This window comes from Platichthys flesus, chromosome 4, assembly GCF_949316205.1.
Source record: "Platichthys flesus chromosome 4, fPlaFle2.1, whole genome shotgun sequence".
Lineage (NCBI taxonomy): Eukaryota > Metazoa > Chordata > Actinopteri > Pleuronectiformes > Pleuronectidae > Platichthys > Platichthys flesus.
The window spans coordinates 15,387,181-15,406,561 of NC_084948.1; the positions used below are offsets into that span (position 1 = coordinate 15,387,181).

The following is a 19,381-nucleotide window of genomic DNA, read 5'->3' on the forward strand; positions in this document are numbered from 1 at the left end:
GCTCCAGTTGAAAAAACATTTTCCGAACTATCACATTTAATGCGATGAAAATTGCTGCTTGAAAATGGAGCCGTACTAGTAACAGAATGTGAAGTCAATGTCAGCTGACAGTGACAGAATATTTGAAAAGGTTTCCTGTGTCACCCGGATCAAACCAAGCGTATGCCTGTGTGTGCGTGAGTGGGAGTGAGCATGCATTCGTGCGTTTGTGTTTTTCCTCCCCTGCCCTTCATTGACTGCATATGTCACCTGTTACATCTGAATACAAAGAAGCTTCATCCTTTGTTGTTTCTCCCTCGAAATAACAGCCCGAGGACGACACAAACACTTTGCTCATTTGCTTGTCTGTTGTTCAGATCAGTTTAGTGAATGCGTCACAAGGACCTGTTTGTCAGAAAAGCTGTTAAATGTCAATGACACACATGTGGGACCATTTACTGAAAACAAAGACAATGGACTGGCCATTTTTATTAAAGGCTTTTAAATTCTACTGCTATTTATTTTGATGGTGAACATACATGGAAAGGAGTCTTATGTTCCAGAGTCTGTGCAGTAGAGATCTGTGACTGACCGAAGGACCATGGTCCTTCCATTACATGCGCTCGGCCAATCAGGAGTCAGTCTCAGCTGTCAATCACGCGATTCACTCTGTAAATGAGCACTTTAACATCAGTGTGATACGAACTACACAAAATGAAAGAAACCATAATTGATTTTATCTTTGACTTTTTAGTTTGGGCCATGTCCCATGCACCAATATGGAGGAGGCAGGGTTTATTAGGTATACTGTAGGCAGCCACAAAGGGCAATTGAGACAATATGGCTTCACTGTTGGGGAACAGTCATGATGTACATCTTTATATACAGTCTGGGATGTACAGTGGCTACAGGGCTCTTTCAATTCTGTCTATACCACAACATGAAAATAGGAGGTATGAAACCTTTGCTTAAACGAACCTCAGCAGTATCCACCAAACTCTAAATCGTTTCAACAAAGTGGCCAGATGATCGTCCTCCTGCCAACTCCTCGCTTTCAGATAACACACAGTTTGAGAAATAAGCGAGGTGAGTGATGCATGATTTTGACCTTGAGAGGGGTAGAAGCAATTTAACCCCATCAGACGGCGAGAGCCGAGAGGCAGTGGTTCCAAATTTGGCACACAGACGATCATTTAGTCATCTCTGTGTCCATGTGTCAGATTAGCCCGAGGTAACACTCTGAGTCTATCACTTTTTCACAGACACACAAGATGACAAAAGAATGCGTCGGCCTGTCTCTGAAGGACTGACCAAATACAAACATCGGCGGAGGCATAAAAAGAGAGTGGGAGGAAAAGACAGAAAGGATGAAAGTATAGCTTTACGCAGGGCTAAATTGATATCGTGAAAACAAAGTGATACACTCAAGGGCTTGGGAAGTGCACCAGATGAGAGAGACTGGCAGTCCTAACACTGTTAGGAGAAAAAGTGATGACTAAGTTTAAGGGCAACAAAAACTTGACTGAGTTTTTTCGCCACTAAAAACAATATGTAAACACAATACTGACCAACTTACATATTATAATGTTTTAATTTGATCTAGCAACCATTATTTTGTACATATTCAGAAGATACACGGCATAAGAGCATTCACTTGAAGTTGAGTATCTGACCATTTTAATAATCAAATCTAAAATCTGTATTTGCCATTATATTATATTGTGTCCAAACCACAGCTGTGGCAGATGTTTTGGTGTCTCTCCGAGCGTCCTTGCATCACTAGGTGCTCACCTCCTGTTAATCCACGGCTGCGCTCAGTGTTGGCCCAGCCAGAAGCTCAGGGTGACCCCCTGTGCTGATGGAGCGCTACGACCAAACTGGACAGCAGGAATTGTGATCAGAAGACAGCCTCAGAGGCGGCTGACGGTAGCAGAGGCACGTTTTAGTTTCAGCTTCAGACAAATGGGAACACTTGTAACATAAGGGCGGTGTGGCCTAGTGGTTAGAGTGGTGGCTCTGCGACAACAGGGTTGCCGGTTCAAACCCCACTCTCACCCGACTGCATGCCGAAGTATCCTTGGCAAGATACTGAACTCCTAATTCAGTATTTAGTATTAATGTAATGACGGTCATCTTGGTGTTTCTTTTTCAAATGGAAAACCATGTATGTCCCTCTTAGGGCTCTATCTTACACCCAAAGCAATGCGGCACCAGGCCAGAGGTGGGAAGTAACGAAGTACAAATACTTTGTTACTGTACTTACATCGATTTTTTAGGTATGATCACAAATCCCTGTACTTTCTTCTCCTTACGTTCTCAACGGGCTCATAACTTGTTTCAACCTCCACGACTGACAACACGACGGAAGAGACTTGACAACACAGAGAGGGAAAGTCAACCGCGGAGAGAAGGCGTCGGGTGAGTGTTCAGTTTGTGATACAGAGAAAAATACCAGCAGCGAAGACACAATTCAATTGTGTAATTTTCCCGTCCAGTGCACACACTTTCTAAACAGCAAATGCACGAGCCCCCCGTGGATGTGTTGGTTTTAAAATGAAGTGTGGTTAGGGGCATTGTTGAATCTTTGCTGTCCTATGGCTAGGGTTGCAAAGGGGTAGAAAATTCCTGGTAAATTTACGGAAACTTTCCGGAAAATTCTAATGGGAATATTAAGCTCGGGAATTTTGGGAATTTAAAAAAAAAAAAAATGCACAAAGTAAACGCTGAGCAATAAAAACATCATTCAAAACTGTATTTTAAAGATGTATGGAATGCAGCACATGCTGCACGTTGAATTTCAACCCTCCACTGTACATTTCTCCATCACATGCAGAGATAATTCCCAGCATCCTGCACTCTACAGCAGGGCTATTGAGGCCTGCTGTAGTGTGCAGGACTAGTCAGGTAGGTTTCGATAATATTACTGGGGCAAATATATTAGCACGCTGATTGTGGATTGTTCATCTGTTCATCTATCCTATTTCTATTCATTTATCCATCAATTGTAAAATATTTTTAAAGACGATTCCAATTGGCCAACTATTTATATCTCTGGCAGTGTTTTTTTCAAGCTTTTTTCTCATCTTATTCTACAGAACAATTCCACGTGCACTATCTCATGTGTGGAGACATTTCACCCCAGCCAATGTAGGAGTAAAGGCTGTGTGCAAATACTGTGCAAAGACCTATGTTAAGAATGACACAAAGATGCAGAAGCATATAGTCAAGTGCCCAAAGTTGCCTCAGGGCTCAAATCAGCCTACGACAAAGCAAAATGTTTATATTTATGTCTGTATATGACAAGGTATATACAGTTAGCATAAATTACCCACACAATTTCCAGTTTCTTCCCGTAAATTCCCATGGAAAGTTTCCAGCTTTGAATATTCCCGGAATTTTGCAACCCTACTTATGGCAATGAAAAGCAAATGTACGATTAACCAACAAATATATGGTCTTAAGTAAGTGTCAGTATTTCATTCCAGTCAGTATTACAATTGTTATTTTAAGTAGTAGTAATATGCACCGACATACAACTCCTCTGCAGATTCCTCTGCAGAGAAACATTCTCTCCTCCCCGGTAAATCTCTAACTAGAACAGCAACTCACCAAGATGCAATCACACCTGTCTTTGTAAGGGACTGGGAGACGACACTCTCATTAAGTACAACCCTTCTGAATCATGCACCTCAGCAAGAAATCTTTTTCCCATCACAGTTAAATTAGCAAAAGTGGATTTGGACCAGTTGCTTTCTAAATCAGGGGCCATAATCTGCACAGAGGGACTAACTATATGTCCTACATCCATTCCTGATTCAGTAAGGGGCACATTTAAGTCATTCGTTGTTTACGAAGCCAAACGTTGAATATATTTTAAAATGACCAGCAAAGGGAACAGAACAGAGTGGGCATCAATGACAAGAGAAATGACAGTGAATAAATCAAACACAGTAAAAAAAAAAAGGGTGGAGGCAAGGTGGAGGTGGGTTGCAAAGGCTAAAAGGGGAAGCAGCAGGGGGAGCAGGCTGAAGCTGCTTGAATAAGGTGCCATGTTTGAGCTCTGCCAATGAATGCATGGAAGGGAGTCAGTTGAGCCATCAGCTGAGCTGGAGCTGAGCTGGGCTTGACTTGGTGGCCTGTCTGAACTAACGCTATCAATTCCTTAAACTTGAAAACAACTTAATCTCAATTCTAGATCACTTAACCAACTTCAGCTGTCTACTTAAACCAGTGAACTAGGTTTTCCCAGTGGCCATTCAAATCCATTGGTTCGGATGCCACATACCAACTCAGTAGCGGATTCTTTCTGAAACGGACAGATTCAGTTACAGTGTGTTATTACTGGAGGTACAGTGTGTGTGTGTGTCTGAGGCAATAACAATGCAGACTCATGCTAACATACAGGCTCTATCTCTCACACACTCTCTCTATCTCTCTCTCACACACACACACACACACACAGGGTTCAATTGTCCCGATTTATTTATGCATTAAATCGTATTTGGCCGTGGACATAAAAAAACTGTCAGCCAGGCATTTTTCTTCTGTTCCTCCACACACATACACACACAGATACACACACACTCACACACCCTTTAAAAAACAGCTTAAACAGATACTTATCCACAGTTTCAATACAACACTATGTGCAGAGACGTGGTCAGCATAAGACAGCATTACAAACATTCAGTGTCTTTGTCCATCAAAGCTTCACACCTCCTCAGGACGTCGTCCCTCTCTCTCACTATGATCCTCCCACACACAGCTGCTGCTCTCACTCCTTCTGTCTCCCTTTTTTCTTTTACTCTGGCTTTTTTTGCCTTTCGCTCTTTTTCATGATTCTAGGGAGGCAACTCTTTAATTTAATTTACTCCCTCTTTGTATTGTTCACTAAGTTTGTGTTTCTTTGCATAAGCAACAATAAAATGTGGATCGCTTTGGTTTTTGCTGCAAGATGAAAGACATCGGAGGAGGACACAGACAGTGTACAGGCTACTTATCATACAATCAGAGTTAATTCCTTTGCCCCCACATTAGCACTGTCATTGTCTGTGAGTGTCCTAAATTAACAAATACGATAAGTTACCATTTCCCACACCCCTGTGAAGCTGGTGCTGTTTGACCAAAGTCTCTGCCACAATCCCTTAACTCGACATAACTCTCTGAGTTTTGACTCATCTCAGCAGCTGACAACTTTAATTACACCCCGTTTTAAGTTTTGATCTGATTCACATGAAGTTTAGGAGGGAAACAAGAGTCGGGCTCAGTGACTCTGCCATGTTCAACCCACAAGATCCACAGTTCTGGTGCAAGGATCAGACAGGAAGGCTGAGATACCACACTGGTGGCTATAAACGGCCGTATTACATGTTCATAAATTTAAGTGCGTGCAGATAAAATGCGTAACACGATGAAACCCGCATGCTGCACATTCAGGCTGACAGAGCTGCTTTTTTTATCGGCCATTTTGCTTCAAGTATTTTAGTAGTAAAAGAAAAATATGGTTGAACGTACCATCCCTGAATACAGATGTGAAAACGCTTGGCACTTAATCAACTGTTCCTTTCTACAGCTTAAAGAAATCAGCAGTACTGTGAGTGCAGACTATCAGCACACACACTTTTACTTAGTGTTTTGGCTGCGAGTTGCTCATCCTGCAGCCTCGGGCTAAGACGTACATCAATGAGCTTGATGCTGTCCTGGTTCTTCTCAAGACATGAAATATATGGATATGTAATGGAAACTCTTGAAAACAGCGGATGTGTAATGTCTCTGGGGAGTGTCACATTCACCAGAGAATCACACATGTAGCCGTAAATATGGAAAGTAACATATTAAAATGCTCATACAAGAGAACAGAAAAATGCGAAAGTGCTGTGAGGAAACCGCGAATAGCAGGTTGCGAGTGGAGGCTCAGTGGATAATAAGATGCTTCTGTCGTCTGTGGAATACATACATTTGAATGTGTCACATTTGGTGAGAGGCTAAGTTGTGTTTTCATTAAAAAAAGATTTCACAGGGTTTTATAAGCGTCACAATAGGAATAATCTTAAGGTTTTGTCCAGAAAAAGAGAGCCAATAAGATCAGATGTTTTTGTTTGGAAATGAACTAAACTCTAATTCGACTTTGAGTAAGTACATAATGAGTACGAACACTGTATTAAGAAATCTACTGATGTAGGTACCATTCTATGGTGTTCAGTAAAGCCTTCCATTATCTATATCTATACCACTTCTCCTTTCGAGGGTCATGAGGGGGGGCTGGAACCAAACCTATACTGACTATTGGGCGAGAGGCGGAGTACACGTCAAGTAGGTCCTCAGTGTATTGCAGGAGCAACACAAGGCATTTTCAGGCATGAATTCTCGGCGCGTTCAAAACAACACAGACATCGTTCAGGTTAGCTCACATGGTTTTCTTTGCAGCACATCAACATTGGCCCTCATCACCAAAAGCTCTCTTGACGCCTTTGTTGGTGTCTTCTATGTGAGTGGCTCTGCTTTTGTGTCCTGAAGTAATTGTATTCTTTTTGTTTTCGTTTTGTTTTTCATCTTTGTAGCATCACATTTTTCATCAATACATCCATTTGCTCGCGGTGAATCCTACAGACAATCTGTGCTCCCTAAGACATTATCCAGAGATTTTAGAGGGGGGGCTGGCAGGAGAAACTCCACTGAATGTTCAGAGTTCAGTGCATGTCTGAAACAAAAACCCCCACACTCACAACTACGTTCAATTTAAAGTCTTTAATTAACTTAACCCCAATCTGCATTTCTTTAGAGTGTGGTAGAAATGTGGAAAGAAAACCCATGCAAACATGGGATGAAAATGCAAACTCAAAACTGGGATTACAGATTTTGTCCAGAGGCTTTTGATGATAGATAGTCAGCCTCAACTTTTAAGAAAAGCAAACACAGCAGCAAAGACTGCTCATTCTCATTATGTCAGGTGGAGATGTAAAAGGGGTAAAGGAGAGGTTTACTTTTTAGAGAGAGGAGAGGATTTGTCTTCCTGCTGTAAGTCAGCGCTCCTGTCACGGCTGATGACATATTTATTCTGTTTCCCTTTTTCTGTGAAGTGTTTGAATCCAGTGATGAATGGATCGCTGTCCTCCAAGGACTGAAGGTTCAATGCAGGATGGCAGAAAGCAGAGAGGAATGGAAGGACACTGGAGGCTGACTTATCCTTCACGGAAAAGGTTGGGTAAAAAACAACGAAAAACATTTCCTGCAGTTGATATATATGGGTTTATTTTCTTGCAGAAATAACTTTTCTATAACTAATTTTTTTGTTCGGACCCAAAGACTGTCTATGAAGATGAACAACCAGGGGCGGTGCCAGGGCACTAGCCCCAGCTGAAATCGGATTGGCCCCTGAGGTGCCCCTATCCCGTCACTAGTCTTTTTTGATAAAGCAAAAATTCCGAGCTATATTCATTGATTTGTGGCTTTGCTCAAAGCTATAGAGCTCACAATAAATTACTTGACATAGCGATTTAGAGATCGTGAAGATCGCCAATACAAGTGCTCGACCAATCGCAGGTCTCAGCTGTCATGACAATTCACTGCATTTTCACACTTTCAAAGAAGCAAATGATCCCTTTAACAAAAATCAGTGTGATAAGAACAACATAAAATGACAGAAACCATCTTTGAGGAAAAAGTTCTATAACTTTCAGTTTGGTTGATGTCCCATCCACTAACATGCAGTCGGTCCTGCCGCTATACATTCTTAACCAATCGTCAGTCTCAGCTGTCAATCCTGATGTTTCACCTTGTTCTTATAACATCAAATAACTAAGTAAAATCTACAAGCAATAATAATACTGATAAGAACTATTTAAAATAACGGAGACAGTCTTTGAGGGCTTTAGTCCATGTCCCATCCACATACATGGAGGAGGAGGGACTTGTGACTCATACTGAAGACACTTTGGCTTCACTTTGGGGAGCTGTCATGTCGTCCATTTTTACTCACAGTTCTGGACCCCTCTAATGGACTATATTTTACTTTACATGCATGTATTAGTTTCCCCCTCTTTTCTGATCTTTATTTTTCATTTTTATGCACAAAAGATATATGAATGCATGAATAAAGGGAAAAAAACTAAATGTAAATCAGTTGCAGAGATAATGGAACTATTTATTTACCTTGACATTAATACAAGGTGCCACCCTACTGAGGGAAAACCCTCACCCTGTGAAATCTCCCAAGGGTGTGATGAAATTCAGGCTGACTGTCACCGCGACATGACACTTCTCTGTGACCTCATGCATGAAAACATGAGTGAGTGATCAAAGGGGACAACACGGTGCAGCCAGAGGTGGACGATGGAGCGAAACGCAGTGAAACTAACCACTTTTTATATCTTTTATGTTTTTTGGCCTTCATGCGGTGAATATTTGGGACAATCCAATGTGCTAATTTTGGATCATTTGGATCTATAAGATTGTTTCTTGAGGAATCAGCGGTTTTTAACTTTTTGCCAAGCACTAATAATTTGATTAAATTCTACAACTGCTTTGATTTGTTCAACAGAAGTCAACAGATTGAAAATGTCATAATGCTCTCTTCATGTGCGAGTAACCACTGTTTCCTGATTTTATGATCGTCTTCTCATTCTCTCTGGGTCAGCTTTCATTTTCACATGCTCTTTTTGCCTTCTCTTTTTCTCCTCTCTCTGCTCGTCGTTTCTCCTGCCAGTATAGTTCAGACCAGGACAGAAGAAATATTGTCTTTTGCCCAGCGTCATCAGTCGTAATCGAAGATTGATTGGCTGTGTAAACCACGGCAAAGCCGAGCGGAGAAGAGCAATTTGTCACATCCAAGTCCACGAGCGATGCTGCGGGAGGACGGGCTGCATCTGCTGGCACCCACATTAAATGTGATTCATAGAGAACAGGCCAAAATTGTCTTATTTAGACAGAAATTATGAAAAAGCTTTTTATTTTACATGCTTCATCCCAGAATCAGACAGGAGCTTGGGACATGATCGGCACAGAGGATGTCTTTGTTTTAATTAAGTACTTGTCAGAAACAGAATTTCCAGTGAAAAAGTATGAAATGTAAAATTTTTCAAGGTATAATGCATAAATCTAGTGTAGTACTGTTTGTCCTCCAGAAACCCACTAGAATGTAAAGAATGAGAACTGTACTTGAACAAAAAAATCAAAAATCAAAAAAGGAAATCTCTTAAAATCTAAAATTTAATTCAGCATGTGGCCGCTCACACTTATGAGCTGGGAGGTGAGCGTGTGAGATTTGATGCTCTTCGCTAAAACATCAATGCTGTTACCTTGGTAAAGATAATCAATATTTGAGGCATGTTTTAGGGACAAGGAAGGAGGGGGAAAAAATGTCTTTGTGTTTTGTGTAAAAAATCACTAAGTGTCATTACTGCTCCCTTCATCTCTCTCAGACTTTTTAGTTTGGACAAATCCTTTAAACATTGACGTACCTCGCCAATTATATCAGACGCTTTCTTTTCTCATTAAACGTTGTAAATGTTAACGTGTGCTCTGCTACACAACACATATTGCACTTTGTGTCCGTCCTGAGGTCTCTCAGGACCTCGTACCTTATTAAGCCCTATTTGGTAAAATGTGATTTGTGAGCACAGAATATACAAATAAAATTTGTTCTGCTCTATTAAGGTTGTCCTGCTATTAAATCTTTGCTATGACTTGGAGGAACTAAAAAGGCACTAAATCAAGACTCTAAAGTCTGAAGCCTATTTCACACTAAACAGTTTTAATCCTGATTCCAGTCATTAACAATTTTTGGAAGTTGCTGACAACAGCCAATCGCATTGTGTGAACTCCTCATATACATGATTTGAGAGTTGCACCCAGATTTATGCAAATTGCTTTTATGCGATGCAATAAAGAAATTAATTTATTGTTAGGCTAGGTTTGAGTATGATGATGTGGTGATGCTCAATTGGGTTGTTGACTTTTCCTATACAACTGGTTCACCTCTCATACGCTGTTTCCAGACATGACCTGCTGCAGATAAAGTCAGAAGAATTGGCTCCAGACTCTCTCTGTAGTTTCCCTCTCACACGTCCATGACGCAGCGGGAGATTCTCTGCACAGACACATCCACAACATCAGCAAATTCAGGATTCAGGTGAGGGGCTGCTGCGCCAGGAAGAAGCAGGAAGTAACGTAATTTTTTCTGCTGCAGAGATCACGCGACTTTATTTATCGACACCGACGTCTGCCCTTATCTCAACAAACTCTCTTGACATCTTCCGTGAATTTCTTCTACACTATATATTTAGACATTTGTACTGCACTTCAGTATCTCTGTGCTGGAACGATTTTCTTAAGGACGACACATAGTCTAGAAATGTTAGAATGGAAATCGAACATTCAGTCAAGGACCTGATCAGCGAAGTCTAGGTCGGGGCTCAGAGACAGACAGACAAACCAAAGAAATGGCAAAGAGGAGGGAACAGAGATTTTTTACAGTCAAAGGTGAGAATACTGACTTTCACCCCCTGAGGAAATGATATTCAGACTTATTATCAGGCCATCACTGAAGTGCGGATTGAGAAAGTCCTTCTTATTGAGAGATGACATTTCAGAGAAGCGATTATGCGTTTCAGACTGGTTCTTTAATGAGGCCAAACAACAACAGGGACTCTGAGCCAAAATGTCATCTTCGATAAAAAAATAAACACAACATGAACCACTCGTATTGTAAATCTGTCCTCATACGTTCGCCTGTTACTCCTCTTCACCAACAACAAATACAAGTAAAGCCCCGAAAGCAGTTCATGCTTAACTTGCTTTTTAGGATGAGCGAGTGATCAAAGGTGACACATCAGAATTGGTGGACAGAGAGGATAAAGCATGTTTGTCCTCTGCAGCTAATAGCCGCTTTCTCTCTCTCTCTTGTTCTCCCTTTCTCTCTGTTGACATATTTTATAAATTCCCACATCCACAGTGACCAGAGTACCCTCTAAATGTCAAAGTCAATAAAAATGTTTTAGAGAACTACGACTGAGTAATTTGTGTTGACAATAATCCCCCTTTTTCTAAACTCCAATGTCACTTTTCATTGTATTCTGTTTTATTGTCATTTCACACGTGTTGCCACCAACCAGTGGCCCCTGATGCCAAACAAGCCAGCATGTGAATTTGATGCTGCAGGCCTGGATGGAGTTTTGGTGTAGTGGTGTAAATGTTCCACAGTTAAAAACTATATATCATATAGTGACTTAACAGTTCTAGAAACAAAGTTATTGCCCAAAGCTCAGTACTTAAATCCTAAAATCTAAGAAGAGTCTGCCTCTCTATGTCAGCTGAAATAACCATTATAGTTTCATCATGATCTATCCCATCACGCACCGAACACAGCGTGGAGAGTCTGAGAACGGCTCATTAATGCCATTACGCACAAGGTTAAACTTAGAGTTATTTTTGTATAGACAGTTTATGTTTCATCAGCAGCACACTACACCTGTTTTAAACTTTAAATGCCCAGAGTTCTCATTCCGAACATTCCAGACTTTATTAATAAATAGGTAAATTTATAGTACACTGACTAATGTGCACAGGCTGCTGTATAGTGATTGATGTATTTTCAAATGCGTGCTGCTGATTGTGATTAATATGCTCGGTGTTAGTCACCGTGATAATGATGCAGAGGACAGTGATTACAGTGATTCAAACACTGTAGATACAGTTTAAGAGTCAGGCTACAACAAACAGTTTTACATTTAGTAATTTGATCAAGGATTGAAGAGCTTTAAATAAGTGAATGTTGAGAGTGAGCACAGCGAGACACACTTGCTGTATTTACAGTACATAACTGTATTCTGATAAATGTGATTAAAATGTGTCTGTTAAACAAATGGGGACAGTTTTGTAGTACTCCCGTCGTCAGGTAGACCTAATCCAATGGCATTAACTTATGATCACCTGATCTGAGTTGGCATGTCAGGACTGATGTTGACATTCTGAGAGTCCAGAGGCAGGTAGAGGAGGTTTGTTGAGCAAGAGTGAGGTTATTCTAATCTAAGGAGAAAGTCAAACTATCTTTAATATGCTGTGGTAGAGTAGAGATGGAATTTAAAGAACCCTCTGTAACCATCTTTTCATTTAGTCATAAAAATGAATACAACAGATGCATCGATAAAGCATCCATCTATCTGTCCATGCAAACGGCACACAGAAAGACCCCAGCCAAACTGGGAACCTTTCAGTTGTGAGGCAACAGTTATTCCAACGACTGGACCACATGCCACCCTATATAGCGCCATCTTCCTAATAAGAGTTTAATTACCAAGGTGCTGCTGAGATTTCATTGAGTTTCTTTTTTGCAGATTGTAATTGTGTAATTTACAACATCTTTGGTTATACATTTGTCATTTGTGAATAGTCATAATTTCCACCTTCCAACAGGCACACAAAGCCCATGAGCAAGGCACACACACCCTACATCACTGCAGCAAAACAGGAAGTTAAACTAGCAGGATTGTGTTCTGCTGTTTTGTCGCTCTTTAAACACAAACAGCCCGATAGAGCTGTGATGTGGCCATCTGTGATGTTCAGGTGAATTTATGTGTAACAAATACTCTGCTTGCAGAAGCTGTTACTGTATTGAAGGTGAAATAGATATATTCTTCAATACATTATAAAATATGTTAGAATAGAAAAACTACAGAAGAAGTATTACTCCATTTTTAGAGAAGTGGTAGAAGAAAGTAATATCATAGTAATGTGACCGCAGACTTAACATTGGCCTTAATAAAGTTTTTTTTTACCAACACATCCTCTCAACACAATAAAATACACATTAGACCTTTTGAGCAAAACATGGCAGCTCAATAGCGGGCAAAGAGAAGTCAGCAACCTGCTGCAACACAAAACATTATTTACTTCCTGTCAACAAAGCAGTCAGGTGAAGCCACTGAAGGGCACAGGGTGAGGAGTGTGTGGTTTTCAGATGATATCTTGCATCATTTCTGATATCTGACTGTTGTCTGGTGCCACCGCTGGAAGTTTGTGCATGTTTCATCACCCGCGGCGCGGCTGTACTCACCATGGTGCAGCCTCCCTCGGCATCATCGTCGAGCAGGCCCAGTCTACACAGAGTCTTCTCGTTCCTCAGCCAGTAGTCGGACGAGTCCAGCACGCTGTTACTGCACAACACCTGCAGCACAAACACACTCACACAGATAAATAAACACAGTTCAGGTGGAGTGGTGCTGAAGTCACACCACACAGGGACACACAGGGACACACATGGAGCACAAACCAGGACCACACACACACACACACACACAAACACACACACACAAACACACACACACACACACACACACACACACACACACACACACACACACATACACACACACGCACAAACCCACACACACACAATCTGAGTCACCTATTCAATTTCATCTGCCTGCAGCCTCTGGGCCTCCCCCTTTGGTTGATGGGATCAATTGACCTTTCTCCAGAATCTTTACTTCAGGATAAGTGTCCAAGACACAAGATCAATAATGTGTCAGCTAACCAGACACGGCACATAATATATATACACACACACACACGCACACACACAGTGTATATGAGGAGACAGTTGACGTCTCCTCCCTGGAGAGATGCGGTAATGGAGCCTTTTGTGTGAAAGCTGCAGCTACAGAGATGCTACTGTCGATGACAAGCAAGTGTTTTTTTTTTTGCTTAATTAATTTGTCTCTTCGACTTATATAATCCCAAAGTTAAAAAGCCGGAGTATTTACCAGGATGGATCCAAACCTCAGGATGGATCCAAACCTCAAATCTCAATTACACGATTTGGCCATATGGTTTATTTATTTTTATCAATACATGAGACATTTGTTTGTGCTGCTGTAGGCTGAATATTAAAAATAGTCCTTATGTAATTACTTTAAATATGACAGATACAACGTGTGCACGGTCCTCTCTCATCTCACTCTGTATTTTTAGCTACAAATCACTCCCTGCACTCAGTCTTGCAACCTCAGGAGAGGGCCATCTGCGTGGGCCCTTGTCCAGGTGAAGGTGACGTACACTCAGCTGATCTCGCCGGGAGTGATCGCAGCAAAAGGCGGCCGCCACAGGACAGAAGAACCTGATGCTCAATTATAACAAAGTCGTCACCTCGTGTCTCTACAGGACGCTGCGGAGTGGTGGTCCGTTGAGATCATGGGCGGTGAGCTAATTAGGAAGCACACACCAGTGAGTCCAAATGCACTAACACACACGTACAGTAAAGGATACACACACACACACAAACAGACTCACACACACTTTGAAAGGAAATTCAATCTAGGCTCCACCTCAGCCCACTGATCTGTACCATTTCCCCTCCTGTCTCTGTGGCACCTGGAGATGATAAATCTACCGGGCTCACCCGAGGGCCGTGGCTTTTCCTCTTATTACACAACCCCTGGGTGTCGCTGGCACCCCGGAGGAGGAAATGAAAGTCGCTCGCACTGCTGGAAACGCAGAGTGATGAGGGGTCGGATATGACGGACAGGTGCACATGCACATACATACAGGACATGCGCAGACAGAGGGACACATGTGGGTAGATGCACACACGAGCACCCAGCTCTGTTTTTCTTACCTTCTTGCAGGCGCTGATGGACGAGGCCACGGTGCTGTCGGTGCTGCCTCCCTCCACCTCAGCAGACTCAGAGCCTTCAAACATGGCAGACGACTGGAAGTTACTGCAAGGCAGAAAAAAGCACAAAGTCGACTTTGTAAGAGCAAGTTCTTGTTCTTGTCAAGCATCAAGTCTGTGATCAGCGAGGATGGGTTGTATCTCCACTCTGACTGGAGCAGCCGTGTTACATGTCACGTTTGTTCTCACTGTACAGCATGTGGCCGTTCGTATGGGAAGCCATTTATGGGCCATACGTTGCTTCACTGTGAAGTTTTCTCTCTCTGCAGGAAATTGCACAAACACGCTCATGGAACCGACTCTCCCTGACATGAAGCCAAAGCTGCATGTTGGCCCCATCGGAGAACTGCAGCTTTTTGCAGGAGTGTGAGAAAATAAACTCATTTCATATGAATATTATCATTAAATTGTCAAAAAATACAGCACCACCTTGTCAAATCATGAAATTTGACTTTGACAGAAATGGCGGCAGAGGATTAGGGCGCAGGACAAACAGGGACGAAACATGTGACCTTCATTTGGTGCACAGAACAAAATTGCAACAATGAGATGAGAATGTCTGCGTTGGGCCTAAAAGGCAAAGTAGCAAACTCACACAAGCAAAGGAAGGCTTCCCTATCCACCATGCCTGCTTTCACTGAGATAAGCCAAATCGAAGCTTATCTTGGAATGGCATTAATGAGGATCAATTTGGAAAATAAAGAGGCTCGTGATGCATATTTAAATAGGAGCAGTTGTGTTTTGTTTTTCTTCTGTTATACACATATTTCAAAGCAAATTAAAGGTAGTCCATGTTGGCAGCCCCTGAGGGATCACACTATCTCTTTAATAAACATGCCTGATGTAAACAAACCCGGGGAAAGTGAGTTTGCGGTTAAATGCTACTGGAGAGAATTGGATGTGATGCGGTTTAAATAGGGAGCTGCATGAGGCACGCACAACAAAAACACCCATGCAACACACGCGCGCGCGCACGCACACACGCACACCGATTCTGCAGCGAATGTTGGAGGCATGCAGAAAATTGGAAGCGCCAAACTCTGCTTAAAAAAAGAAGGAAAAAAAAAGGACCACTGTAAAAAATGAATAGACAACCTGGTGTGTTCATGCACATGATGAGAGGTTTTCTATAGACATTTGAAGATAGGTCTTTCACGCACGACCCCTTTGATTATAACGACCTTTGCATCACGACACAGTGGCTGACTGACAGGTTGCTGCGCCCCCTTGCGCGCTGAGCCCCTGAGGGAACAAACCCGACCCAAGGACACAATTAACCCCAGAAACATCTGTATTTCAAGGACGATCGACCGCTGTAAATTTGACGCTTGTATGGTTGAGGATTTCGCCAAAGGATACATTAGTGAGCAAAGGTGCAACTGTTGTGCCAGAGCCTTGATAACCGCTTTGGAAACGCGTTCAATCGGGCCAAATAATCAGCGTGGAAAGTTTGGATATTTAAAGATGCAGAACTTTAATTTGCGAAAATCAGGACTCGATCCTATTAAATAATGTCCCATCATCTCTATGTGACTGCTGTCCACTCGTTTCCATCATTCAGCCCATGCAGGCTGAAATAGACTGTCTCTTGTTTACTGCACAAACACCGACAGTCTGCTGTGAAGCGGCTTTGCTGCAACACTCTGAATGAGCGCTCTTTTCAACCCTGATCACAAACTGTAACAGTTTGTACAGTCACACAAAAAACACTACGCTTTGAGTCAATGCAACATAAACGATGCTGTGCACTGTCACCTTACACTTAGGCTGCTTCATCCCAAAGATGCTTTAATAAAACATCTAAAATTCTATATTATAAAGGCTGCAACAAATGTCACATCAGATTGAATAGCGAGCACGGATATTACAGTGACACCACAGATGCAATACAACACTATAAAGTCGATTTTTTTCCCCTGCTTGATAAATTCAGAGCCAACATGGATACTTCTATAGTTCTGAAATATGCGACAATGCACATCAACATTTTTCTTTCTACACGAGGGAAATAAGCAGTCACTTACCTCGGTGTTTTCAGAAGGCACTTCGCGCCCGCCATTCTGCCAACAATTTAAAAAAGGCAGAGTGTCCTCAGCCGGTGCGGTTATTCCCTGTGTGGGGGCAGGGGCTCAGGTACAGCCACGCGTAATTGTTCCGGGACGCTCTCCGCGGTCCAGATGCGCCTCCCCGAACCAGCGCTGAAGGAATCCCAGACTGGACTGCTTCAACCAGACTGAAGGAGCACTGGTGTCGTGAGCCGGAGGAATCAGCAGCAGCAGCAGACCACTGTCTGCCCTGCGCGTCTGTCAGCCAAGTGCGCTGAGTGCAGGCGCAGGATCAAGCCCGCATGGATCAAACGTAATGAGCTGCACGACGCAGGCAACGGCATGGATATGGACAGTGCGCGTGCATTTTGACGCACATTAGTGTGTACAAACAGTGGCACGCGCACAAGTGCGTAGTTGTTTTTCTATCATTGCGCCTCATATACCATCTCCATTCAACCACTTACACTCGGGCCGTTTGTTAAGATGTGACTGAGAGGATAATAAAGGTATTGATCCCTGAAGAATGCTGAGACAGCAATATATAGCTCTGACAGTATAACAGCACCAGTAATGAAGTGGGGGATGAACATAGGCTTGCTAATTTAGAAAAATAAAGATGTATAGATTGAGAAAGACCCAAGCTAAGATGTGACAAACACCTGCAGCCCTGTCTACCTGTCACCTGCATGAGAATTTCACTCCTATAGTTTCCTCTGTTCAGGCAGGTGCTGTACCTCCTTTCACAGGACTGTAAATCAGTGCAATAAATGATATGCTTGACCCGCCTTTTGCTCCTTGACCCTCAAAGAGCTCACAGAATCATCCATCAACACACCTCAAGCGCTTCTTTACCAGCAAAGCAGAAGCTGACCTGTCCATGTATTATTGTATTATGAAGGTCACATTTTAGAGGATTATATTAGACTGTAATTGAGCTGCCATCTTCTTAGGCTGTGTCTACTTATACTTGACATTGATTGGTTTGCAGATGGATGTGAGTCTGGCCTCTGTGTTGTCTGAATAGAGGAAATTAATGAACTGGTTCATTACATTGGTTTCGTTCGGAGTTCAACATTGGAAGCAATCCCGCGAGTCGCTTCCACATCTTCCTCCTCTATTGTTCAATGCTGTCTCAACTCCCTGTAATTGGTCAGAATGTCAAAATGATTCAAAAAGTGTTTTCATACTACGAACAAACCGAACCGTGTTTTACCGAGTTAAGACCACCGCTTTTGATCTGCCTAAATCTTGGTCCGTTTGTCCATATCCTAGTCTCAGGCACCTTTAACACCGATTATCCCCCCCACCCCCCCTCCCCCCCTCAAAAAAAGGTCTTTGATAGTTAGAATCTTAAGGTCAGTGAATGAAAAACTTTCACAAAATCCCTATCTAACAAATTCAGTTCTTTGATACCCTGAAAACTAAAGCTCCCTTCCTTTCAATGACAAAACTGAACTCCAATGACCAAAGCAGAATATGAGGAATACAGAAAACACACACAATCACAACTCCCCCCCCCCCCCCCCTCTTCCTCACTCCCAATTGCCACTTGAGATAGCCCATCTCCCTCATCTTAAGCAGTAAGTGAACCGATACAGAGAGCAATATCTACAATCTCTGTTTTTGATGGTGACAGTAAAGAATTCCCTCCTTGGTCCATTAGGAAAGTCACAAAAAACTATAATCAATTTCTAGAAGAAGTCGTGACCTGCAGTTCTCCATCATCCCACTGAGACCCTGGGGGGGAGAAGGGAAGTGGTGGGCAGAGAATGAGGAACCTGTGGATAGTCAGGAGAAGAAGGCAGGGGTCCTGATGAGATATGTTTGTGTGGTCCTGAGCGTGCATGAGAGACAGACAGATTATGTTTTTGTGCACGGGGGCTAAAGTGAATCTATCACTTCACTCGGCTAAAAGGATCATTTCTGCCAAAGGGAAATTTTTATTTTCAGTGTGCACTTTGTCTCAAAGAAAATAGATTTTTACATGCTGTTATCAGCAGCCATGAGATTTCCCTCCCTCGAGATGCCATTTGCTTTCAGTCAGCTCCTAACAATATCAAAACCCAACGTCTGTGATGGCAATCTCTGTGTAGCATTGCAGCCCTCAGAGGTCCCATGTTTAAAAACAAACAAAACACTCGCTAGGGCTCACCGCCCTGTCCCAAATCAAATATATCTGAGTAAAACATTCCCAAGATTCTCATTGAGTGTATTAAACTTCAGCAAGTTTCAAGCAAATCAAAATGTTATGCTTCTCCCCTGTTTTTCCAGTCGAGTATCTCTCTGAAAACGATCACAATGAGGTGTTAAGAAAGCCTCAATAAGCTGTCTTCCTGCAAATGACTAATTATGTTTTATCCAATCACAACCTGACACATGCTCAGTGACATACTTGTGAAAATGTAAAAAAAAAAAGCTCTTTCTTTCTTTTCACTTGTGCACGTTTTCTGAAAGTTTACGGAAAAGCAAAACTCAGACTAAACAGAGACGTACCATCAACATTTGGGGGGGGGGGGGGGGGGACGACAATATTCTAACATGAAGACAATATTCTAACGACAGAGTAATTTTTTTTGAGAGAGAGTTTTGTAGTTTGTAGGAAACAACCCTAATCCATTCGATCTTTCCTGTGGTATGAATTAGCATTTTAAAATAGAAGATTTGGCATCATTCCAGCCAAACGCAT

At 42.2% G+C, this 19,381-nt stretch overlaps 1 protein-coding gene across 2 annotated transcripts in view; it reads right to left on the reverse strand.

Annotated features, from left to right (window-relative positions):
• sphkap (SPHK1 interactor, AKAP domain containing) overlaps positions 1 to 16,921 on the reverse strand; it is a 29,396-nt gene extending 12,475 nt beyond the window's left edge. For both annotated transcript variants that reach the window (XM_062386697.1, XM_062386696.1), the window contains exons 1-3: positions 16,672 to 16,921; positions 14,591 to 14,693; positions 13,031 to 13,141 (exon numbers count right to left, since the gene is read on the reverse strand). In XM_062386697.1, the coding sequence (XP_062242681.1) occupies positions 13,031 to 13,141; positions 14,591 to 14,693; positions 16,672 to 16,706 (249 nt within the window). In that variant the 5' untranslated portion in view covers positions 16,707 to 16,921. The remainder of the gene's footprint in view (positions 1 to 13,030; positions 13,142 to 14,590; positions 14,694 to 16,671) is intronic.
• Between the last annotated feature and the right edge of the window lie 2,460 nt (positions 16,922 to 19,381).